The sequence below is a fragment of the Engystomops pustulosus genome, unplaced genomic scaffold (genome assembly GCF_040894005.1).
Source record: "Engystomops pustulosus unplaced genomic scaffold, aEngPut4.maternal MAT_SCAFFOLD_185, whole genome shotgun sequence".
NCBI lineage: Eukaryota > Metazoa > Chordata > Amphibia > Anura > Leptodactylidae > Engystomops > Engystomops pustulosus.
In genome coordinates, this window is record NW_027285065.1 from 71,685 (window position 1) to 85,689 (window position 14,005).

A 14,005-nucleotide genomic window follows, 5' to 3' on the forward strand; every position below is an offset into this window, starting at 1 on the left:
CTAGGCCGAGAAGAAGCAACTATATAGTGAAAGGTCTCCAACTATACACACACATTATAGGCTACATATATACATAGTATTACACACGGCTGGCGAGTACGGACTCATCACATGATAGCTCACCCCCCAATGTCACATCAGTGCCCTGCGGGCAGGCGGCATGTCCACCAGGTGGTGATGTAGTTTACATGCACCAGGACCGAGCCGAATAAAAAACCAATGGTGCAGGATTTAGCGGCTGTTTTTGCGGCCAGCTCTTGACCAAATCACACGAGGCTTGAGGATGCTACGGACAAGAAATACTCACCAGATGTCCGTAACAACCCATCCTATCTACACTGGCAGAGAAATCCCCATAGATGATAACAGAGAGAAGTGACACAGGGACCATGACGTTCTCACCTCCACTTCTGGGACATTCTGGCCTCTAGACATGGTGTGTTATGGTGTTTGTGCCTACAAGCCGTGGACGATGGGGACACTACTTAATGTTGTAGATGCTGATTCCAGTTTCTGGAACTACCACGCGTGGTTCCTTGGCTCTTTGACAACTCTTCCGTGTGAAATATTGTGTGGAGCTCCTGGTCTTGGCTGGTTAATGGTGAAATGATCTGGATGATGGCTACAGCAGCGATCACTGGTACATTCAATGGTAAGGAAAGTCTTCTGTAACCAGCGCCATCACAAGGTTCGAGCCAGCTCCCTGGTGTTACCCATCACGAGACGTTTCTTGCTAATGCAACTACTTTTTATAGTCCATCAGTGAAGTATCTGATATTATAAATCACTTAGGTCATCTGTACATAACGAGGACGTGGAGACGTGTGCTAGTCGTATTTTCTATATCAAGCACATATCCTCATTCGCCCTCTGCATGAGCCGACTGCCTGAGATGCCAAAGATAAAGCATGTCCTTGTCAGGCTTCAGATGTAATGACCCCTGGACCACTGTGGACGATGACGTAAACCGACACCTGGGACCGGAGTCTAAGTGGCACCCGGTCTCAGCCAGAGCCCGCCGCAAAGCGGGTTGGACTTGCTGTGGCGTGGCACCACCAGGTCGTTCCACAGGTGGCAGCCAGGGAGAGGTACAGAGTCAGAAGGTAAGTCTGTGGTCGGGGACACGCAGGAGGTTGGCAGTGGAGGAGCGTAAACGGGAATAGCTCTGGGGTCATAACGGGAGATCAATACGCAGATATACGGCAAGAGAACAAGTGATCAGATGGCACGAGGAGCCGTCAGATGGCACGAGGAGCCGCCAGATGGCACGAGGAGCCGCCAGATGGCACGAGGAGCCGCCAGATGGCACGAGGAGCTGTCAGATGGCACGAGGAGCCGTTGGGAAATGCTGGGAGAGGCCGGCTTTTATTCTATTCCAGGAAATGGCCAGCGCCAATCAGCAATGCGCTAAATCTACAAGTGCCAGCGGGCGCCCTAGGAAATGGGAATGAGTGCTGGGAAGCCGGGACAGGAGCGTGGAGAGGTGAGTGAACCTGGGGCGAGCGGGCATCACAGAGAGGGGCACGGGTGCAGTTGGTCGCAGGAGCACTTGTGACAGTCCTATTCCTGTCTGTTTTGCATCCGGGGCAGTCATTTTCTGTGGATATCGGCATGCGAGCGACTCATACCCAATGTCATACAAATGGGAAACAATGGCTTAGAGCCCGTAAAGAGGCCTTATACTGCATAGATATACATCATGCACTACACATACACGCCTTATACACAGACTAACCTACACATAATACACACCTGAGGTACATCCCCACGGCGTATGCACACAGGAAGGAATAATCCAGGGCCCCGAGCAGCTGCTTATAATTCTTCTTATCTGAGAGAAGGTGACGAGACTTGTCAGACATTTCCTACAGTCCAGGTACCTGCCTGATCGGGTAAATAAGACCCAGAACTTACCAAACGGGGCCCAGCCACAACGGGAAGCATTGTGGAGCGAGGATGGGGCCAGAGGCTTCAAGATGACAAACTCCTTGTAGCTGTGTGGCTCAACCTCATGAGGCTCGGAGCAGTGCTTGTGTAACTCTCCCTAGAAATGAAGCAGGTAACATCACAAACTGTCCCACACCTGAGCCGCTCTTACCTGAGCATCTACTAACCAACTAAGTTCTTGTCCCATCTATCCAGCTACTCACCCATCTCAGATGATTGAGTAATGTCCACCCTACAGCCAACTAACCAGCCCTCGTCTTATCGATCCAGCAAGCCAACCCATATCACTCTCACCAATCTCACCATACTCATAGTATACAAGACCTCCAATCTCACCGTACCCATAGTATACAAGACCTCCACATTCATCTCACCAATCTCACCATACCCACAGTATAGAAGACCTCCAATCTCACCGTACTCATAGTATACAAGACCTCCAATGTCACCGTAACCCTTAGTATACAAGACCTCCAATCTCACCGTACCCATAGTATACAAGACCTCCAATCTTACCGAACCCATAGTATACAAGACCTCCAATCTCACCGTACCCATAGTATACAAGACCTCCACGTTCATCTCACCAATCTCACCATACCCACAGTATAGAAGACCTCCAATCTCACCGTACCCATAGTATACAAGACCTCCACATTCATCTCACCAATCTCACCATACCCACAGTATAGAAGACCTCCAATCTCACCGTACCCATAGTATACAAGACCTCCACATTCATCTCACCAATCTCACCAAACCCACAGTATAGAAGACCTCCAATCTCACCGTACCCATAGTATACAAGACCTCCACATTCATCTCACCAATCTCACCATACCCACAGTATAGAAGACCTCCAATCTCACCGTACTCATAGTATACAAGACCTCCACATTCATCTCACCAATCTCACCATCCCCACAGTATAGAAGACCTCCAATCTCACAGTACCCATAGTATACAAGACCTCCACATTCATCTCACCAATCTCACCATACTCATAGTATACAAGACCTCCACATTCATCTCACCAATCTCACCATCCCCACAGTATAGAAGACCTCCAATCTCACAGTACCCATAGTATACAAGACCTCCACATTCATCTCACCAATCTCACCATACCCATAGTATACAAGACCTCCACATTCATCTCACCAATCTCACCATACCCATAGTATACAAGACCTCCATAGTATACAAGACCTCCACATTCATCTCACCAATCTCACCATACTCATAGTATACAAGACCTCCACATTCATCTCACCAATCTCACCATACTCATAGTATACAAGACCTCCACATTCATCTCACCAATCTCACCATACCCACAGTATAGAAGACCTCCAATCTCACCGTACCCATAGTATACAAGACCTCCACATTCATCTCACCAATCTCACCATACTCATAGTATACAAGACCTCCACATTCATCTCACCAATCTCACCATACCCATAGTATACAAGACCTCCACATTCATCTCACCAATCTCACCATACCCACAGTATTCAAGACCTCCAATCTCACCGTACCCATAGTATACAAGACCTCCACATTCATCTCACCAATCTCACCAGACCCATAGTATACAAGACCTCCAATCTTACCATACACATAGTATACAAGACCTCCAATCTCACACTACCCATAGTATACAAGACCCCCAACCTCACCAGACCCATAGTATACAAGACCCCCAATCTTACCGTACCCATAGTATACAAGACCTCCATTCTTACCGTACACATAGTATACAAGACCTCCACATTCATTTCACCATACCCATAGTATACAATACCTCCAATCTTACAGTACCCATAGTATACAAGACCTCCAATCTTACCGTACACATAGTATACAAGACCTCCAATCTCACCGTACACATAGTATACAAGACCTCCAATCTTACCGTACCCATAATATACAAGACCTCCACATTCATCTCACCAATCTCACCGTACACATAGTATACAAGACCTCCAATATTACCGTACCCATAGTATACAAGACCTCCAATCTTACCGTACCCATAGTATACAAGACCTCCAATCTCACCGTACCCATAGTATACAAGACCTCCAATCTCACCATACCCATAGTATACAAGACCTCCAATCTCACCGTACCCATAGTATACAAGACCTCCATTCTTACCGTACACTTAGTATACAAGACCTCCACATTCATCTCACCAATCTCACCATACCCATAGTATACAAGACCTCCAATCTTACCGTACCCATAGTATACAAGACCTCAAATCTCACCGTACACATAGTATACAAGACCTCCAATCTTACCGTACCCATAGTATACAAGACCTCCAATCTTACCGTACCCATAGTATACAAGACCTCCAATCTCACCGTACCCATAGTATACAAGACCTTCAATCTCACCGTACACATAGTATACAAGACCTCCAATCTTACCGTACCCATAGTATACAAGACCTCCACATTCATCTCACCAATCTCACCATACCCATAGTATACAAGACCTCCAATCTTACCGTACCCATAGTATACAAGACCTCCAATCTCACACTACCCATAGTATACAAGACCCCCAATCTCACCAGACCCATAGTATACAAGACCTCCAATCTTACCGTACACATAGAATACAAGACCTCCAATCTTACCGTACACATAGTATACAAGACCTCCAATCTCACCGTACACATAGTATACAAGACCTCCAATCTTACCGTACCCATAGTATACAAGACCTCCAATCTTACCGTACCCATAATATACAAGACCTCCACATTCATCTCACCAATCTCACCATACTCATAGTATACAAGACCTTCACATTCATCTCACCAATCTCACCATACCCATAGTATACAAGACCTCCACATTCATCTCACCAATCTCACCATACCCACAGTATTCAAGACCTCCAATCTCACCGTACCCATAGTATACAAGACCTCCACATTCATCTCACCAATCTCACCAGACCCATAGTATACAAGACCTCCAATCTTACCATAAACATAGTATACAAGACCTCCAATCTCACACTACCCATAGTATACAAGACCCCCAACCTCACCAGACCCATAGTATACAAGACCCCCAATCTTACCGTACCCATAGTATACAAGACCTCCATTCTTACCGTACACATAGTATACAAGACCTCCACATTCATTTCACCATACCCATAGTATACAATACCTCCAATCTTACAGTACCCATAGTATACAAGACCTCCAATCTTACCGTACACATAGTATACAAGACCTCCAATCTCACCGTACACATAGTATACAAGACCTCCAATCTTACCGTACCCATAATATACAAGACCTCCACATTCATCTCACCAATCTCACCGTACACATAGTATACAAGACCTCCAATATTACCGTACCCATAGTATACAAGACCTCCAATCTTACCGTACCCATAGTATACAAGACCTCCAATCTCACCGTACCCATAGTATACAAGACCTCCAATCTCACCATACCCATAGTATACAAGACCTCCAATCTCACCGTACCCATAGTATACAAGACCTCCACATTCATCTCACCAATCTCACCCTACCCATCGTATACAAGACCTCCACATTCATCTAACCAATCTCACCATACCCATAGTATACAAGACCTCCACATTCATCTCACCAATCTCACCATACTCATAGTATACAAGACCTCCACATTCATCTCACCAATCTCACCATACTCATAGTATACAAGACCTCCACATTCATCTCACGAATCTCACCATACCCACAGTATAGAAGACCTCCAATCTCACCGTACCCATAGTATACAAGACCTCCACATTCATCACACCAATCTCACCATACTCATAGTATACAAGACCTCCACATTCATCTCACCAATCTCACCATACCCATAGTATACAAGACCTCCACATTCATCTCACCAATCTCACCATACCCACAGTATTCAAGACCTCCAATCTCACCGTACCCATAGTATACAAGACATCCACATTCATCTCACCAATCTCACCAGACCCATAGTATACAAGACCTCCAATCTTACCGTACCCATAGTATACAAGACCTCCATTCTTACCGTACACATAGTATACAAGACCTCCACATTCATCTCACCATACCCATAGTATACAAGACCTCCAATCTTACCGTACCCATAGTATACAAGACCTCCAATCTTACCGTACCCATAGTATACAAGACATCCAATCTCACCGTACCCATAGTATACAAGACCTCCATTCTTACCGTACCCATAATATACAAGACCTCCACATTCATCTCACCAATCTCACCATACCCATAGTATACAAGACCCCCAATCTTACCGTACCCATAGTATACAAGACCTCCAATCTCACCGTACAGATAGTATACAAGACCTCCAATCTTACCGTACCCATAGTATACAAGACCTCCAATCTCACCGTACCCATAGTATACAAGACCTCCAATCTCACCGTACACATAGTATCCAAGACCTCCAATATTACCGTACCCATAGTATACAAGACCTCCAATCTTACCGTGCCCATAGTATACAAGACCTCCAATCTCACCGTACCCATAGTATACAAGACCTCCAATCTTACCGTACCCATAGTATACAAGACCTCCAATCTTACCGTACCCATAGTATACAAGACCTCCACATTCATCTCACCAATCTCACCATACTCACAGTATACAAGACCTCCACATTCATCTCACCAATCTCACCATACCCATAGTATACAAGACCTCCACATTCATCTCACCAATCTCACCATACCCATAGTATACAAGACCTCTAATCTCACCATACCCATAGTATACAAGACCTCCAATCTCACCATACCCATAGTATACAAGACCTCCACGTTCATCTCACCGTACCCATAGTATACAAGACCTCCACATTCATCTCACCATACCCATGGTATACAAGACCTCCACGCTCATCTCACCGTACCCATAGTATATAAAACCTCCACGTTCATCTCACCGTACCCATAGTATACAAGACCTCCACGTTCATCTCACCGTACCCATGGTATACAAGACCTCCACGTTCATCTCACCGTACCCATAGTATACAGAACCTCCACGTTCATCTCACCGTACCCATAGTATACAAGACCTCCACATTCATCTCACCAATCTCACCGTACCCATAGTATACAAGACCTCCACATTCATCTCACTGTACCCATAGTATACAAGACCTCCAATCTCACTGTACCCATAGTATACAAGACCTCCACATTCAACTCACCGTACCCATAGTATACAAGACCTCCACATTCATCTCACCAATCTCACCGTACCCATAGTATACAAGACCTCCACATTCTTCTCACCAATCTCACCATACCCATAGTATACAAGACCTCCACATTCATCTCACCGTACCCATAGTATACAAGACCTCCACATTCATCTCACCGTGCCCATAGTATACAAGACCTCCACATTCATCTCACCGTACCCATAGCATACAAGACCTCCACATTCATCTCAACAATCTCACCATACCCACAGTATTCAAGACCTCCAATCTCACCGTACACATAGTATACAAGACCTCCACATTCTTCTCACCAATCTCACCATACCCATAGTATACAAGACCTCCACATTCATCTCACCGTACCCATAGCATACAAGACCTCCACATTCATCTCAACAATCTCACCATACCCACAGTATTCAAGACCTCCAATCTCACCGTACACATAGTATACAAGACCTCCACATTCATCTCACTGTACCCATAGTATACAAGACCTCCACATTCATCTCACCGTACCCATAGTATACAAGACCTCCACATTCATCTCACCGTACCCATAGTATACAAGACCTCCACATTCATCTCACCGTACCCATAGTATACAAGACCTCCACATTCATCTCACCAATCTCACCAGACCCATAGTATACAAGACCTCCATAGTATACAAGACCTCCATAGTATACAAGACCTCCATAGTATACAAGACCTCCACATTCATCTCACCCTACCCATAGTATACAAGACCTCCACATTCATCTCACCAATCTCACCATACCCATAGTATACAAGACCTCCACATTCATCTCACCAATCTCACCATACCCATAGTATACAAGACCTCCACATTCATCTCACCATACCCATAGTATACAAGACCTACAATCTCACCATACCCATAGTATACAAGACCTCCACATTCATCTCACCATACCCATAGTATACAAGACCTACAATCTCACCATACCCATAGTATACAAGACCTCCAATCTCACCGTACCCATAGTATACAAGACCTCCAATCTCACCGTACCCATAGTATACAAGACCTCCAATCTCACCGTACCCATTGTATACAAGACATCCAATCTCACCGTACCCATAGTATACAAGACCTCCAATCTCACCGTAACCATAGTATGCAAGACCTCCAATCTCACCGTACCCATAGTATACAAGACCTCCACATTCATCTCACCGTACCCATAGTATACAAGACCTCCACATTCATCTCACCGTACCCATAGTATACAAGACCTCCACATTCATCTCACCAATCTTACCATACACATAGTATACAAGACCTCCATAGTATACAAGACCTCCACATTCATCTCACCAATCTTACCATACACATAGTATACAAGACCTACAATCTCACCAGACCTATAGTATACAAGACCGCCACATTCATCTCACCAATCTTACCATACACATAGTATACAAGACCTACAATCTCACCAGACCCATAGTATACAAGACTTCCACATTCATCTCACCAATCTCACCAGACCCATAGTATACAAGACCTCCACATTCATCTCACCAATCTTACCATACACATAGTATACAAGACCTACAATCTCACCAGACCTATAGTATACAAGACCTCCACATTCATCTCACCAATCTTACCATACACATAGTATACAAGACCTACAATCTCACCAGACCCATAGTATACAAGACTTCCACATTCATCTCACCAATCTCACCAGACCCATAGTATACAAGACCTCCACATTCATCTCACCAATCTCACCAGACACGTAGTATACAAGACCTCCAATCTCACCGTACCCATAGTATACAAAACCTCCAATCTCACCCTACCCATAGTATACAAGACCTCCACATTCATCTCACCAATCTCACCATACCCATAGTATACAAGACCTCCACATTCATCTCACCAATCTCACCGTACCCATAGTATACAAGACCTCCACATTCATCTCACCAATCTCACCGTACCCATAGTATACAAGACCTCCACATTCATCTCACCAATCTCACCAGTCCCATAGTATACAAGACCTCCACATTCATCTCACCATACCCATAGTATACAAGACCTCCAATCTCACCGTACCCATTCTATACAAAACCTACCCATCACATTCCACCATGCACCCACCCCCGCGCCTTCTCCTCACCCACCCCCACCCCTTCTCCACATACCTTAACAATGGTGATTGGCTTTCTGGACAAATGGAAGCTACAATAGAGCAAATAGGTCAGGAACAAAACCAGGGCCCGAAACCTAAGAAGAGAATAATGAGTGAATGTTATTGTCAGGCTCCTCGTACCGGAATGTGTTACCTGGGCAAAAAGCCAACAGGAGCCGTCACCCATGAGCCACCCGAAGGAGACGCACTGGACAAGGGCGACCTACCACCGCTGCAGAGGATGCGGGGCGACCTACCACCGCTGCAGGGGATGCGGGGCGACCTACCACCGCTGCAGGGGATGCGGGGCGACCTACCACCGCTGCAGGGGATGCGGGGCGACCTACCACCGCTGCAGGGGATGCGGGGCGACCTACCACCGCTGCAGGGGATGCGGGGCGACCTACCACCGCTGCAGGGGATGCGGGGCGACCTACCACCGCTGCAGGGGATGCGGGGCGACCTACCACCGCTGCAGGGGATGCGGGGCGACCTACCACCGCTGCAGGGGATGCGGGGCGACCTACCACCGCTGCAGGGGATGCGGGCCGACCTACCACCGCTGCAGGGGATGTGGGCCGACCTACAACCGCTGCAGGGGATGCGGGGCGACCTACCACCGCTGCAGGGGATGCGGGGCGACCTACCACCGCTGCAGGGGATGCGGGGCGACCTACCACCGCTGCAGGGGATGCGAGGCGACCCACCACCGCTGCAGGGGATGCGGGGCGACCTACCACCGCTGCAGGGGATGCGGGGCGACCCACCACCGCTGCAGGGGATGCGGGGCGACCCACCACCGCTGCAGGGGATGCGGGGCGACCTACCACCGCTGCAGGGGATGCGGGGCGACCTACCACCGCTGCAGGGGATGCGGGGCGACCTACCACCGCTGCAGGGGATGCGGGGCGACCTACCACCGCTGCAGGGGATGCGGGGCGACCTACCACCGCTGCAGGGGATGCGGGGCGACCTACCACCGCTGCAGGGGATGCGGGGCGACCTACCACCGCTGCAGGGGATGCGGGGCGACCTACCACCGCTGCAGGGGATGCGGGGCGACTTACCACTGGTCTCTAGAAAACGAGAGGAAGACGCGGACCCCAGGAGGCAGAGCGGCCATTGAATATTGAGGTGGAAGAGAAGGAGGGTTGGTCCAGCTACAATGAGAAGAAGGAGGGTTGGTCCAGCTACAATGAGAAGAAGGAGGGTTGGTCCAGCTACAATGAGAAGAAGGAGGGTTGGTCCAGCTACAATGAGAAGAACAGGATAAACATGTGGTGTCCCCCACAAACCTGATCCCCATATACTAGAATTCAGAACTATATACCCCTAATAATCATCAACATACAATACCAAATGGTACGGTCCATATATACAGGAGAAGTAGTACTGTGCACTGTATATATATACACAGGAGAATTAGTACTGTGCACTGCCCATATATACAGGAGAAGTAGTACTGTGCACTGTCCATATACACAGGAGAAGTAGTACTGTGCACTGTCCATATACACAGGAGAAGTAGTACTGTGCACTGTATATATACAGGAGAAGTAGTACTGTGCACTGTATATACACAGGAGAAGTAGTACTGTGCACTGTATATACATACACAGGAGAAGTAGTACTGTGCACTGTCCATATATACATGAGTAGTAGTACTGTGCACTGTATATATACATTTCCACCTCAGTGTCAGGAGGCTGCAGGTAACGTCAGCAGGACACTCTCCAGGATACGGCGCAGGACGTGGCTGGTATCAGGGTGATCGGTCTGTGATGTGTGGTGGCAATGAGGAAGTGGCTGACAGGAAACATCGGTCACTACACGTCACTAGATGCTTCTGTCATCTCCATTATTGCAGCTATTTGCTCTATGTTATACAAAGATGGAAGATCTTCTAGAAGAACCAGACATTGGTCCATGGTCCACCACCACCACGTTACTGATAAATGGTGGCAATAACTGTGGCATCCAGGCGCCTCAGTCCCTTCTACATCCCTCACCAGAGGTCGCAGGGGCACAACTCCCCCACAGGTCGCAGGGGCACAACTCCCCCACAGGTCGCAGGGGCACAACTCCCCCACAGGTCGCAGGGGCACAACTCCCCCACAGGTCGCAGGGGCACAAGTCCCCCACAGGTCGCAGGGGCACAAGTCCCCCACAGGTCGCAGGGGCACAACTCCCCTACAGGTCTGGGAAGTATGCAAATACGTTTTCCAAGGTGTTAAATGGAAATCCACGCCTCCTTTTGCTACCTTGATCGGCCGCCCCTTTACCACCAAGTCTGACCTACAGGACGTCTAAAACATGATGGGGGGTTAAGCCAAACCAGAAGGAACAGCCTCCGGGGACTGCAGGTACCTAACCATTCACACACGTCTCATACGTCTCCCTCTGGTTTGGAGCTTTCGTTGGTTCTTGTATTTGGGAATTGGTCTCAGTATTTTATTTTGTAATAGAAATACATGAAGCTGCAGATAATTTGTAGATATTTTACATGTGCGGAATAGTTGGAGCCACATCCTGTGGTAGATTTACACCTGCGAGCAGATTTAGCGACAATTTACTCAATAAAATAGTGAGAGATGAGACAGAGCAAAAACATGGAGCGCTCCTCTGGTCAATAAGTCCCTCTGGTCCAGATGGAGACCGGCCCCCAACCCCCAACCCCAGCCCCTGGCCCATCAGCTCTTTGGCTCTAGTAGAAGATTAGCCTCTCCATCCTTATCTCCAGTGATAGCAGCTCAGTCAGATGCCCCTCTTATCTCACTAGGACCCCCCCCCCCTTATCTCACTAGGACCCCCCTCCGCCCTTTGTTGTCTCTTTAGGTCTATACAATGGTCTCCTGGGGTGAAGGCTCCTTGATGTCTCAGGACCTTCAGGGGTTGTGTAACCTTCTAGAAGGAGATAAATGATGGCAGCAAATGTGCAATAATTGGGAAGAGTTGTATGGGTCATAACTATCACCCCAGAGGTCTGGACTAATGCCCCAGCATCACCTGAGGAAGGCCCCAAACATGGGGAGAGAAACCAGGGACATAATACAAGACTAACGCTACAACATCACACGATACAGAGTCATGAGAAGACAATACAGACCATATATACAGGGCAAGACCATATGTACACACAGGGTATACACCGGCACAGCCCTACACACACAGGGTATACACCGGCACAGCCCTACACACACAGGGTATACACCGGCACAGCCCTACACACACAGGGTATACACCGGCACAGCCCTACACACACAGGGTATACACCGGCACAGCCCTACACACACAGGGTATACACCGGCACAGCGCTACACACACAGGGTATACACCGGTACAACGCTACACACAGGGTATACATTGGCACAGCCCTACACACAGGGTATACACCGGTACAACGCTACACACAGGGTATACACCGGTACAACACTACACACAGGGTATACACCAGCACAGCCCTACACACAGGGTATACACCGGTACAACGCTACACACAGGGTATACACCGGTACAACACTACACACAGGGTATACATTGGCACAGCCCTACACACAGGGTATACACCAGCACAGCCCTACACACAGGGTATACACCGGTACAACGCTACACACAGGGTATACACCGGCACAGCCCTACACACAGGGTATACACTGGCACAGCCCTACACACAGGGTATACACCGGTACAACGCTACACACAGGGTATACACCGGCACAGCCCTACACACAGGGTATACACCAGCACAGCCCTACACACAGGGTATACACCGGTACAACGCTACACACAGGGTATACACCGGCACAGCCCTACACACAGGGTATACACTGGCACAGCCCTACACACAGGGTATACACCGGTACAACGCTACACACAGGGTATAAGCACATTGAATAAAAGGATTTGGTTATAATGGTTAGCAATGTTATATTATGATCCTGGGGTGTTAACACTCACCTGCTGATGTCTCTGACTCCTGCGATTTCCTGCTTGTTACTGAGAAGTGAAATAACTTCCTTCTACAAAACCCTAACCCCTCCCTAACCCCACCCTCACCTGATGACCCCTCCCTCACCTGATGACCCCTCCCTCACCTGCTGATCCCTCCATCAGCCCCATACCTGTTGCTACTACTCCGGCCCCCTCACCTGCGCTCCCTCCCTCTAATACGCAGATCCCACCGCCTCACCTGCAGCTCCCAGCCCCTTATATGCAGATCCCACCCCCTCACCTGCAGCTCCCTCCCTCTAATATGTAGATCCCAACCCCTCACCTGCAGCTCCCAGCCCCTTATATGCAGGTCCTTCTCCTTGCTCTGTTGGCCAAACAGGTTGGACCAGTTTCCCAGGTGTAGAGAGAGGCTGACAGGGTGACACAGGCGCACCCACAGCCTGCGTCACATCACCTGGAATGTGCCCAATATAACCTCATAGAATGGAAATGTTATCACCCAGGACAATAATTGAGCACCTGCTGATATCCATAATGTTTCACCACCACAACCAACTAATGCCGACTAATCCAGGAACAATTCTATGTAAATATCAGAAGGACACCAGACAATAGATGGCAATACAATGGAAAAAAGATGCATCCCACCATAAAGCTTCCCTGGACTATA

At 48.1% G+C, this 14,005-nt stretch overlaps 1 protein-coding gene across 5 annotated transcripts in view; it reads right to left on the reverse strand.

Moving 5' to 3' along the window:
• The window catches only part of LOC140108810 (glucose-6-phosphate exchanger SLC37A1-like), a 28,541-nt gene extending 15,112 nt beyond the window's left edge, over positions 1–13,429 (reverse strand). The window contains exons 1-5 of one of the 5 annotated variants that reach the window (XM_072131968.1): positions 13,342–13,429; positions 10,452–10,634; positions 9,398–9,479; positions 1,915–2,044; positions 1,753–1,831 (exon numbers count right to left, since the gene is read on the reverse strand). In XM_072131968.1, coding sequence (XP_071988069.1) covers positions 1,753–1,831; positions 1,915–2,044; positions 9,398–9,479; positions 10,452–10,507 — 347 coding nt within the window. In that variant the 5' untranslated portion in view covers positions 10,508–10,634; positions 13,342–13,429. Of the gene's footprint in view, positions 1–1,752; positions 1,832–1,914; positions 2,045–9,397; positions 9,480–10,451; positions 10,635–11,075; positions 11,162–13,341 lie in introns of those variants that run through there. The other 4 variants (XM_072131970.1, XM_072131969.1, XM_072131971.1 and 1 more) reach the window with 4 other exon arrangements.
• Positions 13,430–14,005: the final 576 nt, after the last annotated feature.